This window comes from Mytilus californianus, unplaced genomic scaffold (genome assembly GCF_021869535.1).
Source record: "Mytilus californianus isolate M0D057914Y unplaced genomic scaffold, xbMytCali1.0.p SCAF_6, whole genome shotgun sequence".
NCBI lineage: Eukaryota > Metazoa > Mollusca > Bivalvia > Mytilida > Mytilidae > Mytilus > Mytilus californianus.
Window position 1 is genome coordinate 694,170 of NW_026262712.1, and position 20,839 is coordinate 715,008.

At 31.3% G+C, this 20,839-nt stretch overlaps 1 protein-coding gene across 1 annotated transcript in view; it reads left to right on the forward strand.

Moving 5' to 3' along the window:
- LOC127705094 (microfibrillar-associated protein 1-like) overlaps positions 1 to 15,356 on the forward strand; it is a 38,318-nt gene extending 22,962 nt beyond the window's left edge. Inside the window, exons 7-11 of the mRNA XM_052209363.1 lie at positions 8,609 to 8,717; positions 9,916 to 10,076; positions 11,751 to 11,910; positions 12,977 to 13,066; positions 13,963 to 15,356. Coding sequence (XP_052065323.1) covers positions 8,609 to 8,717; positions 9,916 to 10,076; positions 11,751 to 11,910; positions 12,977 to 13,066; positions 13,963 to 14,139 — 697 coding nt within the window. The 3' untranslated portion in view covers positions 14,140 to 15,356. The remainder of the gene's footprint in view (positions 1 to 8,608; positions 8,718 to 9,915; positions 10,077 to 11,750; positions 11,911 to 12,976; positions 13,067 to 13,962) is intronic.
- The last annotated feature ends 5,483 nt before the right edge of the window (positions 15,357 to 20,839 follow it).

Genomic DNA, 20,839 nt, shown 5'->3' on the forward strand with positions numbered 1-20,839 from the left:
TTTACGAAAAAGGAGTTAGAATATTGTGGTATTTTGCTCGTTGAGATCTCAAAACACTTTGTGTAGTTTTTGATCTGCATGTTTTTTCACAACATTTCTTGACTGATAATTGTTAAATCGGGCCTTTGGCAGCAATTCAGTGTTCTTTTTGGACGAGCTTTTTTTTAAAAAATTGTCTGGTTCTATAGCACTGAGAAACCAGCCCCTCGACCACCTCATACAGAAATATTAGCTTCTGGCTTGAGCGTCTTGTCTGTATGTCTTGTAGTTTCAGTTTGGTGAGCGTGTTTAAGACGCAACCAACTTCTCTGGATTTGTAGTCTCCTGTTATAAATCACGCAGGTTGTCGCTGTATTCTTTCAAGCTTATTGATGTTTGTAGATGTGTACTGGTCCCATACTATTGACCATATGATATCCCATTATTGACCTGACCATTGAAATATATGCGGTTTTCTTGCATTCCGATGGACAATATCTCAAATTTCTTATCAGGAATGCTAGTGTTAATTTTGCCTTCTTGGCTACGTTGGAAATATTGGTAGTTCATTTTAGGTCCTCATATAGTTTTCTGGTTCCTTTAGATTTTATTACAAAATAGTGCATATTCAATACAGTTTTAATATATAGTATACATTTACTAAGTGACTCATTTAAAATAATTTTTCATTCAGATTGTTTTGCAAAGTACAAATATGATATAATAAAACATTTTTTTATCTTCATAACTCAGGAGCCAAATAAATAAAAATTGTTCGTCCATTTGCATTAAAACATATCATTAGATAATTACATTCTTTTCTGAAATTTTCATATTGAGATTATAATATTAAGGAATAATGGGTGTCAAACCATTTCTCCCATTATACATTTAGTCCAAAATTTACGGCCCAGGACAATATTGGTATAAATTTTCCAGCACCGTCTTATATTTCATAAGACATAGAAATACCGGGTTTCCGTCCGTCCGGTCTTGTTAGCGCTCTCACATGTACAATTCTAGCCAGATTTTTATGAAACTTATATCATAGGTTTATATCAGCAGTGTCTTGGATGAGAATTCGAAAATCAGTGCCAATCAATTATTTTTAAAAGAGTTATGCCCTTTGGAAACATTAATTATATGGAAAATTGCATCGTCAGCACTCTCATGTGTTCAATTCTTGCCAGATTTTATGAAACTCATATCATAGGTTTATATCAGCGTTATCTTGGACGAGTTCAAAAATCAGTGCCAATTAATTATTTTTAAAAGAGTTATGCCCCTTTTATGGAGAATTGCATTGTTGGCGCACTCATTTACCCCTTGAAAACACTGTGAACAGATGCTAAGCAGTGGTTAATTATGATTTTTCAAGGGGTCATGAATACTCTGCCCTTGCACCCTCTTTATTTAATATACAGATGTGTTTTGATGTTTGACAGAATGTGATCTTGAAGATTGGTTGGTTCTGACAATATTAAAACCACAGGCATTTGTCTCAGAAAAAAAATTTCCTATATACCTTAATATAACACAAGGTACTTAACTCGCAAATGTCACCCAGTCGCGAAATTCCGTCATATTTCGATTTCTCGGTTGTCATACCCACTAAAACTTGTTATGCCTTAAATCTAAATTGATTTATCTACACAATGATGTATATCACACATACCTTTGTTGTTGTAATCATTCGTAGCAGGCCTACCCAAGTATGTCAACCATTATTATTTCGTCTACCAACACTGGATTGGAAATATAAGACTAGCAGTAAAAGGTATCTTTCCACTCTCTTTATATATCTTGTTTTCTGATTGGTTAAAGTTTATGGGAAGGTCTATTGCTAAAAATAAATGTTTCTTGGAGTTATCTCATTTTATATGTAAAGTCCAGAGAGAGTCTGAACAACATTGATGGAATGGAAAAATTTGAGTCTAAAAATAGAAACTTGTAACTTATTAATAGACATACCTCAGATAACACTTGTTAGATTTTTTTTCACAGAATCTTTTACAAATTTACTATCTGGATGATAATTTCTATTCAGACAAAAACTAACAGGTTTTTTTAAAAATACTTTGTATAATTAAGCATTTACTGCAAGTCTTATATTTCCAATCGGGTGTTGGTAGATGGTAGACAAAATAATTAAGGTTGACATTCTTGGGTAGGCCTGCAACGAATTATTCTGACAACAAAGGTATGTGTGATATACATCATTGTGGAGTTAAATCAATTTAGATTTAAGGCATAACAAGTTTTAGTGGGGTTGACAACCGAGAAATCAAAATATAATGGAATTTCGCGACTGGGTGACATTTTTCAAAAATGCGAGTTAAGTACCTTGTGTTATATTAAGGTATATAGGAAATTTTTTTTCTGAGACAAGTGCCTGTGATTAAAACTACAGGTTTTGAGAAGAGTGAGAATGTGAAATCTTTGTCTTAATCTACTGGTCAAATAAATTGCAGATATACATATGGCATGATTTTTTTTTCAATTTCTTGTATAAAATGTAATGGGAAGTCGGAGAAAATATAAAAGAATAAAAGTAGACATGGTGCTGGGGCAGATTCATTTATAAATGAATATGAATAATACACCATGTCTGCCTACTAGGGAAAGCTTTTTTTCCTCCTTCTCGTTCCACATTTTCTGTCCCCTTGCCATCATTAACTAAAAAGCAATAACAGCCGTTTATGTTGCGTCCTGAGCACAATTCTGCACAACATTCGTAAAAGTGTTTTTTACAAAAATGCTGGATAACCAAGATTGATTTGAGCATTAAATTGAACTCATTTTACTTTAAAATTGTTTGTCAGCAATTTAACCGACAGATACAGTCTGTCCAACCGGGAACGATTCTGACTTTTGGTCCAAAGAAGCACAGGTTAAAGACGAGATTTTGTTTATGTAAAATCTTGGTCCTTGAAACGCTTTACTTATCCTATTGATCCTTATTATCAAACGTTTTGAAGATCTATAATATTCTAAACGAAATAAACGGATCCGGACAGACGAAAAAAACCTGATTTTGAATTTTTATTTTAATTTTTGTCAATAAAATGTTTAGGGTCGGTGTCAGAAACAGAGGTAGGGTCGGGAAACCGGAAACACACCATTAATTTATTTTGGCCTAATCAATAATTTTTAAAAGAGTTATGCTCCTTGGAAATATTAATTATATGGAAAATTGCCTTATGAGCGCTCTAATGTGTATCCCAGATTTTTATGAAATTTATATTATAGGTTTATATCAGCAATGTCTTTGATGCTTTCGAAAAATAAGTTCTGATCAAATATTTTTAAAGAGTTATCCCCATTGGGAATATTAATTATAATGGAAATTTGCTCTGAAGCCTTCATTTCTCTTAAGATTTAATAAAAAGTTTTAAAGAACAGAAAAAAGTGCTTTTTTTAGTTATTGCCCTTGTACCTTGGATAGATAAAATATGTGCAATGCAGGGGATATTGGAACTCTGTTCTTTTATTTACTAAATATTTTTGGCAGAGCTCTCTTATTTTGAGATCTTGACATTAAAAAATTCCATATTTTTAACCAAAAAATGAAATTTGCACTTCAGATGGAAAATGTCTACCATAATGATTGATTGATTGGTGGTGTTTATCACCATTTTCATTGCTCTTATCTATATTATTAGATCCAGGTTTTGTTTCTGGAGTAAGCCAGAGTTTCCACCTACCTTTAGCAGAAAAACTGGCAATCCTAGTCAATGCTCAAACAAAATTAACCACTCTAGCAAAGGATATCAAAAAAGTAAAAATTAACAATTACCCTTTGCATTTGATGATCACATTTAGATGAAAATTTGCAAGCAGTTTTTTTTTCTTGATGAGATTTATCACAATTTTCAGAAGTGAATAAAGTAGAATCAACTGTTGAAGTGACAAGTGGAATAACATTCAAGGAATACCTTTAAAAAACTATTTTGTAATATATAGACTTGTAATATATGCGATGCGTTTCTATCTGCATTTAGTGTATGAACGTATATCATTTTCACAACATTTATAGACCAGGGAGAATAAGAGTTTGACATATTGTAAAGGCACCCATCTGTTGCTGTTGAATGTATGTCATTTTCACAACATTTATAGACCAGGGAGAATAAGAGTTTGACATATTGTAAAGGCACCCATCTGTTGCTGAAGAATGTATGTCATTTTCACAACATTTATAGCTATAGACCAGGGAAAATAAGAGTTTGACATATTGTAAAGGCACCCATCTGTTGCTGAAGAATGTATGTCATTTTCACAACATTTATAGACCAGGGAGAATAAGAGTTTGACATATTGTAAAGGCACCCGTCTGTTGCTGAAGAATGTATGTCATTTTCACAACATTTATAGACCAGGGAAAATAAGAGTTTGACATATTGTAAAGGCACCCGTCTGTTGCTGAAAAATGTATGTCATTTTCACAACATTTATAGACCAGGGAAAATAAGAGTTTGACATATTGTAAAGGCACCCATCTGTTGCTGAAGAATGTATGTCATTTTCACAACATTTATAGACCAGGGAAAATAAGAGTTTGACATATTGTAAAGGCACCCATCTGTTGCTGAAGAATGTATGTCATTTTCACAACATTTATAGACCAGGGAAAATAAGAGTTTGACATATTGTAAAGGCACCCGTCTGTTGCTGAAGAATGTATGTCATTTTCACAACATTTATAGACCAGGGAAAATAAGAGTTTGACATATTGTAAAGGCACCCGTCTGTAGCTGAAGAATGTATATCATTTTCACAACATTTATAGACCAGGGAGAATAAGAGTTTGACATATTGTAAAGGCACCCATCTGTTGCTGAAGAATGTATGTCGCCCTCTAGAGGTTGCACTTTGTAAATACAGCTGTTTCACAAACCATGCCTCTTTTGGGGAGATATATAACATTAATAGATATTTTGTTTTGTTTACCTACTGGTTCCCAGATATGATCTCTATTTTTCATCTCATAGAGACATAACTTGGGAATGTTACCAGTATAAATACACATTGATAGCGGGAAAATTTAAGTCTGAGGAAGACTCAAAAGTGAAGGGAGGGGTAGTACAGAATTTTAGTACAAGTTTATTAAACTGTTAGAAGTTCAGGGCATATAAATGTAAGAAAATATGCCGCACAGCCCTATATTTTGACCTTTGAAAAAAAATAGTAGTGCATATGAGCTTTCCATTCTAGGATATAATTTTTTACAAGACTTCATAGTGAAAGTAGTACAGTTTTAGCAGTAAAAGGAGTTCCTGTGGGAAATTGCATTGTCTATATTTATAGAAGTGCAACCTAGAGGATTTTTGGTTATTTTTGTTGTTGGCTTGCTGTCTTATAGACATAAAATTGAGAATGGAAATGGGGAATGTGTCAAAGAGACAACAACCCGACCATAGAACAGACAACAGCAGAAGGTCACCAACAGGTCTTCAATACAGCGAGAAATTCCCGCACCCAGAGGCGTCCTTCAGCTGGCCCCTAAACAAATATATATACTAGTTCAGTGATAATGAACGCCATACTAAACTCCAAATTGTACACAAGAAACTAAAATTAAAAATAATACAAGACTAATAAAGGCTAGAGGCTCCTGACTTGGGACAGGCGCAAAAATGCGGCGGGGTTAAACATGTTTATGAGATCTCAACCCTCCCCCTATACCTCTAGCCAATGTAGAAAAGTAAACGCATAACAATACGCACATTAAAATTCAGTTCAAGAGAAGTCCGAGTCTGATGTCAGAAGATGTAACCAAAGGATAAACAAAATGACAATAATACATAAATAACAACAGACTACTAGCAGTTAACTGACATGCCAGCTCCAGACCAATTAAACTGATTGAAAGATTATGTCTTCATCATATGAATATCAGGCACAATCCTTCCCGTTAGGGGTTTAGTATCATACCATCATAACATATATGAGAAGAACATAACCTGTGTCATGCCAACAACTGGCTTTTAAATAAATGTGTTTAGTGCCGATGCAAAGACCCTATAAGTGAATCAATATTAACGCCAAAATATGCAATCTTTAATGACCTGACAACAGTATCGTAACTATATCCCTTCTTAATAAGTCTATTTAAAGGTTTTGTTAGCTTCAGAGGTGAATACTGACATTTTTGTGCTTTATAAAGAATATTTCCATAAAAAATTGGATGTGAAATACCTGAAAGTATAAGAAGTCTGCATGTTGAGCTATATTTGATGTCCTTATACCGATGATAAAATTTAGTTAATGTTTTGACTAGTTTGTGATATCGAAAACCCTGGTGTAATAATTTTTCAGTAATACATAAATTTCTCTCATTAAAATCTAAAACATTGTTACATACACGAGCGAATCGTACAAGTTGAGATATATAAACACCGTAAGATGGAGACAAGGGAACGTCACCATCTAAAAATGGATAATTAACGATAGGAAATGAAAAATCATCTCTTTTATCATATATTTTAGTATTAAGCTTTCCATTAATGATATAGATATCAAGATCGAGGAAAGGGCAGTGGTCATTGTTAGTATAAGCTTTATTTAAAGTAAGTTCAACAGGATAAATTTCTTTAGTATACCTACTGAAGTCGTCATTATTGAGAGCCAAAATATCATCCAAATATCTAAAAGTATTATTAAATTTGTGTATCAGATGTTGTTTCGATGGGTCTTTGCTGATTTTTGTCATAAATTGTAACTCATAGCAATACAAAAAAAGGTCCGCAATAAGTGGTGCACAGTTAGTCCCCATTGGAATTCCGATAACCTGACGATATACGGAATCTCCAAAGCGAACAAAAATGTTATCTAGTAAAAATTCAAGGGCATATATAGTATCAAAGCATGTCCAATTGACATAGTTTTTTTGTTTATTGCTACTAAAAAATGACCTAAAAGAGTTTGAACATATATATTCACATTCTGACTTTATAGACGTTTACCACACTACTTCTTTTATTTATATGGATCATATTACCATGTACTTTTGTCCTTTCTAAGACCTTTGTTTTTGCAAAGTTTTAACCAAACTAATTAGAATTGTATAATAACACATTATACAACATGAATATAAGTATGAATCAAATGTCAAACATTAGAAACCTTTTTATGGCTATAAATTATCCTTAAATACTCCCAATAAACCTATTACCAATACCTGATATAAAGAATATGACAAAATATAATCTTTCAATGTGTTAATACTCTGACTAAACATTATAAAACTGTGCATGTAGTAGTGTAAAGTCGAACGATTTTGCCAGGAGTTCATTTTTCACTAACTTTGAGATTAACTTAAAAAAGCATGAAAACATCATCTTGCATAAATTTGATTATCATAGATGGTTATAATTAAGGACAAGAAAAACTTCCAAATAAATCCATGCAAACCTTTTTGTCATTTGAAATGGCGAAATTAAACCTCACGAAAATAAACCACTATACAGTAGCTTTATATGAGATATATATAGATTCTACCACTTCACTTGTTGATTACGATAGTTATCTATGAGAGATGAGTTAGATTTGAAAAAACTTTGATTTGTGAGATTTACCAAGTATTCTCATGATTCTAAAATTTTATGACTAATTATTGATAGTGGATAAATATCATAATCAACTTTGTGGAGTGGTAGATAACTAGAGTCTAGATATATCTGATGAAAAGCTTCTTTGTGTATAGATTAGTAATGCGTAGTCAGGGTATTAAGGATGTTCGCTACTCTGTTTCAAAATAACAAACTTTTTAAAAGACTGCTATAAATTGAAAGTATTTAAATGAAGGAACTAAAAAAGCAGAAAAAAATAATGGGTTCGTGTGCTTGTTTTCGAGAAATAAACCATCGAAAATTTGGCGGGAAATGATTCTCTCTAGATTTTTCATACATTTAACATTGGCACCTTTTTTCTTTCAAAAACAATGAAAAAATAAGTATTTTATAAGATTTTCAAATATTGCTTTTTAAACTATATGTAACAAAATGAGGAAAAGAAAAGTAGGGGATAGCGGGCAAAATTTTTAATGGCACTACATGGATAAAACCAGAGGATTCAGAATATCTGGCAAAATATAAAAAACATGAGGAACATCCTTAACACATTGGAAGATTATCCACTGACAGGGTATTAACACATTGGAAGATTATCCACTGTGATTACATGACTAAAAACAAAACAGAAGTGTAATATACAACTAATTGTCTAACACCTTGAAAATCATAATATTTAGAGTTACTTAACATAGCAGGATTTACCTACTTTACACCTCCTCATAAATTATTAAATAACACCTTCCAGGAATAATAGTCCTGAAACAGGGTAAATGGGTCATTATGCCTAACAAAATATCTCTGTGATATTGGCATGTTTTGATTTTCAACAAGTGACTGAGCTCCTAACCATTGGTGTTTTATCATTGACATATTGATCAGTATTGGTCATGTTGGTATGGGAAAGATAAAACAGCAGATCTTCTGGTATAGAACTTAAGTATGATTTCTGCTATAACATGTAAAAGCATGATATAACTTGAAGTCTGGTTTCCTTCTTTCTTTCCTTTTCATGATAAGTATGTAGCATATAGGTAATTTGATATATTATTTTGCAGAAAGGACAGAATAACCATACAGGAGAAAGAAAGAGAAGAATTGAAGCAGAAACAGTTAGAGATAGAAGCCAAGAAATTAGCCGAAGACAGACGTAAACAAACACTTAAGGTAGGCCTCTTTTAAAAACTTTGAAATAGATATGAAGACATTAGTTGAAGTAAAATAGGAACATGTTATTACAAGTTAATTGGTTGAAATTGTGTTTTTGGGGTGTTGTTGTCTCTGACATTGAAGATTATCTCCCTTATCACCTTTTCATTCCTAACTAGTTTATAAATTTATTGAAGATTATCTCCCTTATCACCTTTTCATTCCTAACTAGTTTATAAATTTAGAAGAAGAAAAAAATGACAGGATGGATGCGCATAAAACAACAGTCTCTTTTGTTTTTGCGTTCTATTCATGACGTCACAAATAGCATTCATTTTGATTTTCCGTGAAAATTCAATGAAAACGGGTAAATTTATGTTGATTTTTTGGAGAGGAAACATAGTGTGCAAGCGTCGACAACAAAGATATTTAAGCCTAATGTTTGTTATGACATTTTACATATCTGACTTGAATATTTTGTTTGTCGACGCCTGTGCTCTATGTTTCGTAGGTCTTAATTTGGTTGAAATCCAGATGATTTTGTCCAATTTCTCAAAAATCTCTATTTTCAACCTATTTGGGATTTCAAAATCAATGCTTAAAAATAAAACATTGGCAAAATAGTTCTATATAACTTTCTCACGTGTCTTTTAATCAACTTAAAACACATTTTATCCTGAAACATTGAACTTAATAATCAGGGCCAAATTTGGTCCTTACCGAACTTACTCCTTTGGAATCTTGGATCTGATGTTAATACATTAACCAAATTAGAAAATCAAGAACATAGCATAAGAAAAAAAAACGTCAAACAAAAGTCAACAAAAAACTTCCTTAAAACTAAAGTCTGTGCAACTCGAACCCAGCTCTAATTTAACACCAAACATTCTTTTAGAGTGCCAAGATCCTAGCGTCAACTTCCATACAACGGTACCGTGACCTAAAATTGCTTGCTCATGTATTCCCGTCATTTGAACTCAGGTGCATAGTTGTCCCATAGGTAATCATACCATATCTCCTTATTTTTATATCAAAAGGTTTGCTGTGATATTCCTTGATAATAGATAAATGCCTTTTACAAATTATACATATCAAGAGATATCAATACATTATATATAAAAGTGAAATGTATGCAGATAAAGTCAAAGAAGTAAGCAAAAGAAATACAGAAGTAGTGGATTACCATTTCACATATATTTGCGATGTTCTGTTACAGATGGTGGCTGACGAAGCTCGCCGTGAGATTGAAGAAGAAAAGATTATGGCAGAGGCATGTGATCAGCTGGAATCTAGTGAGGAAAATGATGAGGAGGAGTATGAAGCATGGAAAGTACGGGAGTTGCGAAGACTGAAACGGGACAAGGAAGAGAGAGAAACGTTAGTATGATATACTACAATGTGGAACTGTATAGATCGTTTCACTTAAAATATTTAACACATGTAGTCTTTGTAGGCCTGTATACTGGATATAGCTGTTTACTCTCTCCCAATGCTCTTTCAATCACACAAAATAATAACATAACAGGCATCCAGTTACAACGTTAAGAAATATCTGGAATTCTTAACTTTGTTCCTTCCTTTATACATGTTACAATTCAAATTGAAATGAGTGAACTGTATGTTAAAGTTCACAGTTGTTCACCAAAATATCAGTTTTTAATTTTTTATTAAGGTGGATATTACTGCTATTCAACCTTAATTATTTGCTCACCTTTCCAAAGGAAATGTGAGCTTTTGCCATCACTTTGCATCTGTCGTCTGTTGTTGTTGTCGTCATCCGTTCGTTGTAAACTATTTCAAACATCTTCTCTGAAACTACTTAACCAATTCCAACCAAACTTAAGCTGAATGATCCTTAGGGTATCTTGAATAAATTCTGTTTTATTTTCTGTTTCGTCAAAAAAACATGGCCACCATGGCTAAAAATAGTACATAGGGGTAAAATGCTGTTTATGGCTTATATCTCAAAAACTTAAGCATTTAGAGCAAATCTGACATGGGGGAGAGGGGGAATATGTTCATTAGGTTAAGTTCTATCAGCCCTGAAATTTTCAGATGAATCTAACAACCCATTGTTGGGTTGCTGCCACTAAATTGGTAATTTTAAGGAAATTTTGCAGTTTTTGGTTATTATCTTGAATATTATTATAGATACAGATAAACTGTAAACAGCAAAAATGTTCAGCAAAGTAAGGTCTACAAATAAACTTATATGACCAAAATTGTCAATTGACCCCTTAAGGAGTTATTACCTTTAAAGTCAATTTTACACAATTTGTTCATCTAGTTTGCTTACTTTAAAAAATCTTCTTTTTTGAAACTGCTGAATCAATTTCAGCCAAACTTGGGCTGAATGAGTTTCAGAGTATTTAGTATAAATTTTGTATTTTATTTCCTTGTATGTCAAGAAACATAGCCACTATGGCTGAAATGGAACATAGGGGTAACATGCACTTTTTTGCTTTTGAAGAAAATATGACAGATACAAAGAACATTTAAATGGAATTTTTAAGCCACTATTTAATATATATTGAAAAGCAAAAATAATCATTGATGAAAGATTTAAGCAAAAAATCACAGGTGAGTGATTTAGGCTTTAGAGAGCCTCTTATATAAATTTTCAAAATGGTTACAAAGTAAGATAAGGTACCTTATTTTTCTTTTTATTACATTTAAGAAATTTTTATTTTCATTTGCTTCTGAAATGCTCTATTAAACCATCACAAAATGTATCAAAATCTTTTAATTTTCACATGCTGCATTGTACATAACTTACCTTCCTTTAATGTTCTTGGAACTATGTGTATTTTAGTTGGCAGAATTTGTATTATTTTGTTATCAATTCCCTATCAGTTGATAAAGTTTATGGTGTTTACAACTAAGTACACTAGACTACTATGACCAATCAGTGAAAATAATATACAATGAAAATTAAACTTGATCATTTTGTTATTAAATCGTGAAAAAAGGCAGACACAAAAAAACATGATGTACCTTATTTATTTTGACTCTCTGATTACGATAGGTAATAACGTGTTATTTATATTGTAGAATAGAGAAGGAGAAATCCGAGATAGAGAGAATGAGAAACATGACAGAGGAAGATAGAAGACAGGATTTGAAACTAAATCCTAAAACTGTCACAAATAAGGCTCCTAAAGGGAAATACAAATTCTTACAGAAATATTACCACAGAGGGGCATTCTTCTTGGTAAGAATTAATATTAATACAGAAATAGAATCAGACAAAAATGTCAGATCATTTTACATGCTTTCTTCTTTACAAGGCTCCCAATTATGTCAAAGTAAGCACACTTCATCATATTAAATTAGATTAATATTCATAAAGCCTGATTTAAATCATAGCAATAAAAACTATTACAGGAAATACTGATTTTCATTGGCTAATTATTGCTGGTCATGATTGTCTCCCTTTGGAAAAGTACAAAATGGGAAACCAGCCGATTTTTAGTGTAGATTTTCACAAAATCATGTTTAAAGGGCTTTTTTTTACAATCACAATTGTGTAGTAGTGAGAAAAGGTCAACATCTTGTAGTTGGAGCCAAAATAGTGAAAGTTGGCAGGTACGGAATATTCTTAAATCTGATCAGGAACTTATATATTGACGGGACTTGAAACTACCTAATTATTGCAGATTTTATCGTCAAGTCATAGTAAATAAATTACACGATACAGAAACAGACAAGTGTAAAATACGTACTCCCTATTATCTGTATAATTTCTAATTAGCAATAGATGCCATTCAAACTACGTAATGAGTGATGCCAGTGTATCAAACTTGTAATCTGTCGCTTCAAATTTGTCATTATCGCATTCATTTCATCAGAGAAGGGTACAGAATGCAGACAGGGCAATAAAAAAATGGCGCTGATTGCATTCCCAGTATTAATTGCGAATTTCACAAACCATTATAAAGCACTTCACATCAAATAAATCACACTTATATTGGTAATTTTATTTGACAAAATATATCAATTTTAAGATCAAACTTGTATTTGTTGAATGTTTGTAATAACGTGTTTAATTTATTGAGCAATCTAGATGGTTTTGCAGTCAGACGCTTCCAAAATCCATAAATCTCGCTTCTCCTGAAGTTTGGGATTTTATTAATTTTATCAATTTTATACTGAAAAGCTTATCAGATTCATTTCCAGTTAGATATACCGTTCAATATTCTGATCAATAGATGTTACATTGACCTTTAACCTACATCTCTGTTTTAATAACTTTTATTTAACTAATATATTTTTTTCAGGATGCAGATGATGACAGATTACAACAAGATTTCTCTTCTCCCACACTGGAAGATCACTTTAACAAGACAGTCTTACCTAAAGTCATGCAGGTATGTCATTAACAAATGCAAGTGAATAATTTCGACCTAATTGAATCCGTAATTATGTAACCTTTAATTTAACCTCTTATCTAGAGATTGGTTACACATGAATTAGGCATGTTCAGTTATTATAAGGAAAAGAATGTCAACATTGAAACAGAAACATGGGTAAACGATTTGATTGACTGATTCGATCCACAAAAAATCATTTTCATACAGGTAAAAATGATGATTAACGTATATTTTTAACCTACAATATGAAATCAAACAGACCTAGAAAAATCCAATTGCACAGATTTGCTATCTATTTATATCTATTTTTATGTCTATATTTGGTTATATGACCGTCAGCAGTCTTCAGAGGAAACCTCGATGGTTAATAAGATGGGATCAAGACTAAAATACACACAAAATACTGATTAAAAATTATCAAGCCCATGCATCGTAAATTGTTTATTTTATACTTTTTATAATTTGGATATATACATTTTAGTATGTTATAAATCAAATATGAGAATAAGTTGTTAATAAAAGTAAGGAACTGAGTTTAAGTCTATCATTTTATAATATAGAATCTTGAGCACAGTTTATTGTAAACAAACTTTTATTCCTGAGTAATAATTTCTTGACAAAAAAAATAATTTGACCAAAATACTTCCAAATTTATATTATTTTACTTTTGTAGTAAAGAAGAAAAAGATTGTCATGGAAGTACAATGTCACAAAATTTGCTACACATCGAAATTGGCAAAAAAGCTAGCCTTCAATTTGTTGTTAAATTTTTCCATAGCACACAATAATACATTTTCAAATACAGTTTAATTGAAAAAATTTCCACACTTTTTCTAGACATGAGAAATACCACAAAACATACAAATATAAATAATATTTTTGTATATCAACAGGTTAAAAACTTTGGACGTTCAGGAAGGACAAAATACACCCATCTTGTGGATCAAGATACTACACAGTTTGATGCCCCATGGATGACAGACACATCACAAAATCTCAAATTCCATACAGCAAAAGGTGGAGGCATGAAACAAAGCTTTGAGAGACCTTCAGGACAAAAGAAAAAATGAAAATACATTGTTCATCATTGTGGTAGTTCATCTCATTTCATTTCCATGATGGTCAGATCTGGACTGTGACTATTTTCCATTGTAAAGACTATGACTAGTTTTCTACTGTGAAGATTGAAACTATATTCCAATGTAACAGACTGTGACTATCTTTTATTGTAATATGAAACACAGTATTATTTAATAGATTACTGTTCAAATGATTTTAGGTATTATTGCTAGTATAAAATCTAACAGCACTTACGTAAAAGTTGCAAGGGATGGAATGGATAAATATTTCAAGAATTTCTAGTTCATTGCACCCACTAAAAATGTATTGTAAACTTACAAATGAAAAACGTTTTACTAAAAAATTAGTTAACTAAAAAGTTACAGTTGAAATATGAAGTTCTTGCTGTAATTTTCAAGTAGAATACTATTATGATAGTGCACACTGTTAAAACATACATAGTATAATCATTTACATGACATCAGGGCTTGTATGCCAATATCAGATCATCAATCTTTGAATTACTGCTCTAAAATTTGTTGCTTTATCCAGTCAAAAATGTTTAATACTGTAAATTCAGAAATTATTGCGTGCATTTATTATTGCGATTTTGCCATTTTAAACTTAAATGCGATTTTAATTTTTGCGATATTGAGAAAAATCCTGTTTATATCATATAAAATATTTCAAAATGCGATTTAAATTATCGCGATTATAATCCTGTCGCATTTTTCGCAATAATAAAAACATTGCAATAATTTCTGAATTTACAGTACAGACAGTGTTGCATTAGAATTATCATATACCATACTTCATTATTAAAATGTAATATTTTACTTTTACTGATATTACTGCTAACTGACAGTAACTGCAATGCAAAAAATCATTGAAGATGAAGTTCTGAAAATTTAACTACAAGAAGTTAGGACCAACTGATGTAATATGTTAAAAAAAAGTCTGCTTACATTTTTATTTTTTTATTGTGAAGTCAAATATCTTCTGTTATGAAATTTTATTTCCTGAAATGGATGAAAAGTCAAAATTTATAAGAAGCAAAATTATGTATTAATCGTATCTAAATCTTATTTTAAGGCAGTTTATCTCTATGTGAATTGTAGTGAAGAAAATACGAGTAATTCTTGATTGTGATTGGTTGATAGTTTTGTATATGTGATTGAGTATGTGAGAATGTATAATTGAAATATAAATAGTTTTAAAACTAGTGAAACTTTTGTCTGCCTATATCACCCATCACAGCTTTGTGATGTTGTATGTGTTTGAACTTTGACCCATATGTCAAAGTGTTTGAGCAGACTTTGATGATATAAAAATAAGAAGATGTGGTATGATTGCCAATGAGACAACTCTCCATCAAAGTTCAAATAAAGTGGATGTAAGCAATTATAGGCAACTGAAAATTATAAAACAATTCAATTGAGAAAACTAACAGCCTAATTTATAACAAAACAATTTACGAAAAACAAATATGACAGACATGAACCAACGACAACCACTGAACTACAGGCTCCTGACTTTGGACAGGCACATAAAGAATGTGGCGGGGTTAAACATGTTTGTGAGCGCTCAACCCTCCCCTAACCTGGGACAGTGGTGAATCAGTACAACATAAGAACAAACTATAAAAATCAGTTAAAAAAAGCTCAGCTCATCACATGGATACAAATAGAAATACATCTAACAAAAACACAGAGTACTTATACATCCCCACAACAAAAAGACACTAAGTACTTATCAGATTTTTTTCTGGTATAATCTTTCCTCAGTAGGAGTTAAATCTTGTTTACAGATTATTGCTGATTGGTATATGTCGGTAAAACAAAAGAAAAGCTTAACAAAAAAATGTGGAGCCATAGATTAAACATTATCCCAATACAAATCACGTCTAATTGCACTACAAACTGATCAGAGTCTGAAAAGACCAGTTTTTGTGCTCGACCAGTAAAGTCGAGCACACATTTTACTCGACTAGTCTCGACATTGTCTCGACAGTACTTAACTGTTCTTAATTGTACTCAACTAGGTCTCGACTTTACTTAATTAGTCTGATTCAGTACTTGATGATCTTGGTGTAGTCTGAAATGGTCTCAACCAAGGCTCGACCAGTCTCGACCTGTCTCAACCTGTCTTGACCTGTCTTGACTAGTCTCGACTCAGTCAACCAGTCTCGACCTGTCTCGACTAGTCTAGACCTTCAAATTTAGTCTTCACTGGTATAAATCAGCCCATCTAACTAAATTAAATAAAGATCTTACAAAATTCCGGTTTATTTGTTAGTTTGATTCATCGCTGTGAAATGAAAGAATTTAATTAATAGGTAAAAAAAGAATGATTAAATTCAGATAGGCATCTTTAATTTTTTTTATAACTTTTTCAAATCAACTTGGATTTTCATCTAACTATACAGCTACCTTGGTAATATATTAATCTTACTGAATCCCAGGTTGTTAAGAAGTTTGGTGTATTGCTGTCAAATTTAAGAATTAAATTAATCTAGGTCCAAAAAGCTAGGATTTGCAGTTCAGACAAAATAGAGATAGTACACCTTAATTTTTTTTATAACTTTTTCAAATCAACTAGGATTTTCATCAAACTATACAGCTATCTTAGTAATATATTGATCTTACTGAATCCAAGGTTGTTATGTAGTTTGGTGTATTGCTGTCAAATTTAAGGATTAAATTAATCTAGGTAAAAAAAGCTTGAATTTGCAGTTCGGACTATATTCAGATAGTACACTTTAATTCTTTTTATAACTTTTTCAAATCAACTTAGATTTTCATCTTACTATACAGCTACCTTGGTAATATATTAATCTTACTGAATCCCAGGTTGTTAAGAAGTTTGGTGTATTGCTGTCAAATTTAAGGATTAAATTAATCTAGGTCAAAAAAGCTAGAATTTGCAATTCGGACTATTTTCAGTAAGTACACTTTAGATTATTTCAAAGCAACTTGGATTTTCATCCAAATCTATAGCTATCTTTATTATATATTATTCTTACAAAAAACAGGTTATTTGGTAATTTGGTTTATTGCTGTCAAATTTTAATATCTAAATTATAGGTATCTATCTGAATTTTGTCAAAACTGAAAATTTTAGCCTTTTTTTACCTATTAACTAGGTCATTAAATTTGACAGTAATACACCAATATACAAAACAACCTGTTTTTTGCATGATAAATATATAATAAAGATAGCTGAAAAGTTTGATAAAAAAACCAACTGAAGCTGATTTGAAAAAGGTTATGAAATTTTAAAAAAAGACACCTTTTTTTGTTAAAACAAGAATTTAATATCATGAACTTTCATAACAATCCTTGATAACCTTTTAAAAAATGAAATGTGTTCCAAAGTTACAGTAAAAATGTATTTTAATCATATATAAAAATAATTTTTGTCAAATTTAAAGACATGGCATACAAGAACCACTTTAATATGGTTTAATTACCTCAGAAAAAGTGAGTTTTACAGGTAAAAAGAAAGCCCTACTTTTCTTAAACTCGTGTATTACTTATCTAGTGAATTCAAACAGCCCTGCGATTTAAGCTGAACAGGATGTTGCAATTTTAAATGAATGTTATTTAGAATTTAAAACTCTCTGGTAGGTGTGATCTTTTTAATAAGTTTCCCCAAGCAGGAGGTATTGCTTTATACATCACCACTAATCAGAAGAAATATTTTAATAATTTCTTTAAAGTTTGATCCCTTTTTGATATATTCATATTATATATATAAATAAAATGCTCCGCTGGGCACAGCTTGATACGACTGCAGAGGTCGAACCCTGAACAGTTGGGGCAAGTATGGACACAACATTCAAGCTTGATACAGCACTAATTTGGATTGTGATTAAATATTTGACACAGCATAGGTTTCTGACACAGAATGAATGTGGTCTAAGAACTTAAAATTTTTTAATTTACCTATTCAAACCGTATCATTATTATTTGCTTTTATATTTAAATCAGAAATAACCAATTTAAAATGGAAAATTTTAAAGAAAAAAAAAATCCCTCCCCCAAATTTTTTGAACCCCTTATGATTCATCACCCCCAAACTCAATCCCAGCCTTCCCTTTGTGGTATGGTACCTTGCAGTACAATTTCAGAGGGATCCATACATTTGAACACAAGTTATTGTCTGGAAACTAGAAAAATGCTTGTTTTTAGGCCCCTTTTTGGCCCCAAATTCCTAAACGTTTAGGGCAATTACCCCCAAACTCAAACCCAGCTTTCCCTTTGTGATATGGAACCTTGTAGTACAATTTCATAAAGATCCATACACTTACACACAAGTTATTGTCCTGAAACTAGAAAAATTCTTGTTTTTTGCCCCTTTTGGCCCCTAATTTCAAAAATTTTGAGGCAATTACCCCCAAAATCAATCCCAGTCTTCCCTTTGTGGTATGGTACCTTGCAGTACAATTTCAGAGAGATCCATACACTTGAACACAAGTTATTGTCTGGAAACTAGAAAATGCTTGTTTTAGGCCCCTTTTTGGCCCCAAATTCCTAAACGTTTAGAGCAATAACTCCCAAACTCAAACCCAGCTTTCCCTTTGTGATATGGAACCTTATAGTACAATTTCATAAAGATCCATACACTTACACACAAGTTATTGTCCTGAAACTAGAAACATGCTTGTTTTTTGCCCCTTTTTTGGCCCCTTATTCCTAAAATTTTGAGGCAATTACACCCAAAATCAATCCCAGCATTCCATTTGTGATATGGAACCTTGTGGTACAATGTCAGAGAGATCCATACACTAACACACAAGTTATGTCTGGAGGTTACAAAAATGCTTATTTTTGGCCCCTTTTTGGCCCCTAATTCCTTAACTGTTGGTACCATAACCCCCAAAATCAATCCCAACCTTCCTTTTGTGGTATTGAACCTTATGGTAAAATTTCATAGAGATCCATTCACTTAAACTAAAGTTAGAGTGCAAAAACCAATGTGTCTTCGGACGACGACGATGACGATGACGCCAGCGTCATACCAATATATGACTTCAAAATTTTTTTGCGTTCGTATAAAAAGGGATAAAACATTTAAGAAATTATATAACTATATCATATATACTTTATCCCAAATTATAATAAAAGATATATTTCAAATATCCTAGCTTTTTTTATCTAGATTAATTAAATTCTTAAATTTGACAGCAATACACCAAACTACACAATGACCTGGGTTTCAGTAAGATCAATATATTACTAAGATAGCTGTATAGTTTGATGAAAAAAACAAGTTGATTTGAAAAAGTTATAAAAAAAAATAAAGTGTACTATCTGAATTTTGTCTGAAATTGCAAATCCTTGCTTTTTTTACCTAGATTAATTTGAATCTTAAATTTAACAGCAATACATCAAACTACATAACAACCTTGGATTCAGTAAGATCAATATATTACTAAGATAGCTGTATAGTTTGATGAAAATCCAAGTTGATTTGAAAAAGTTATTAAAAGAATTAAAAACAGGCTATTATTTAAACTTGAAATTATTTTTAATTATGGAATTTGCATAATTTCTTGTTTTTGAAATTTTAATAAATTACATGTTTATTTGGACTTTAATGTTCTGTGCTGCGCACAACATTTTCTATTACAAAGAAGATAGTACATTTTTAATAGAATGTACTGTGCCGCTCACAACACTATCTATACAAAATACATTGTATAAGAAGTGTTATGCACTGCTCAAAACATTATTATACCAAATAAACATGGAATTTATTAAAAATTTCAAGCACAAGAAATTATGCAAATTCCATAATAATTGAAAATAATTCCAAGTTCAAATAATAGCCTGTTTAAAGTGTACTATCTGAATATAGTCCTAACTCCAAATTCAAGCTTTTTTACCTAGATTAATTTAATCCTTAAATTTGACAGCAATACACCAAACTACATAATGACCTATGATTCAGTAAGATCAATATATTACTAAGATAGCTGTATAGTTTGATGAAAATCCTAGTTGATTTGAAAAAGTTATAAAAAAATTAAAGTGTACTATCTGAATTTTGTCCGAAATTGCAAATCCTAGTTTTTTTCACCTAGGTTAATTTGAATCTTAAATTTAACAGCAATACACCAAACTACATAATGACCTGTGATTCAGTAAGATTAATATATTACTAAGATAGCTGTATAGTTTGATGAAAATCCTAGTTGATTTGAAAAAGTTATAAAAAAAATTAGTGTGCTATCTGAATTTTGTCCGAAATTGCAAATCCTAGCTTTTTTTACCTAGGTTAATTTGAATCTTAAATTTAACAGCAATACATCAAACTACATAACAACCTGGGATTCAGTAAGATCAATATATTACTAAGATAGTTGTATAGTTTGATGAAAATCCAAGTTGATTTGAAAAAGTTATTAAAAGAATTAAAGTGTACTATCTGAATATAGTCCTAACTGCAAGTTCTAGCTTTTTTACCTAGATTAATTTAAATCTTAAATTTGACAGCAATACATCAAACTACATAATGACCTGGAATTCAGTAAGATCAATTTATTACTAAGATAGCTTCATAGTTTGATGAAAATCCAAGTTGATTTGAAAAAGTTATAACAAAAATTAAAGATGTCTATCTGAATTTAATCATTTTTTTTTTACCTATTAATTAAATTCTTTCATTTCACAGCAATGAATCAAACTACCAAATAGACTGGTATTTTGT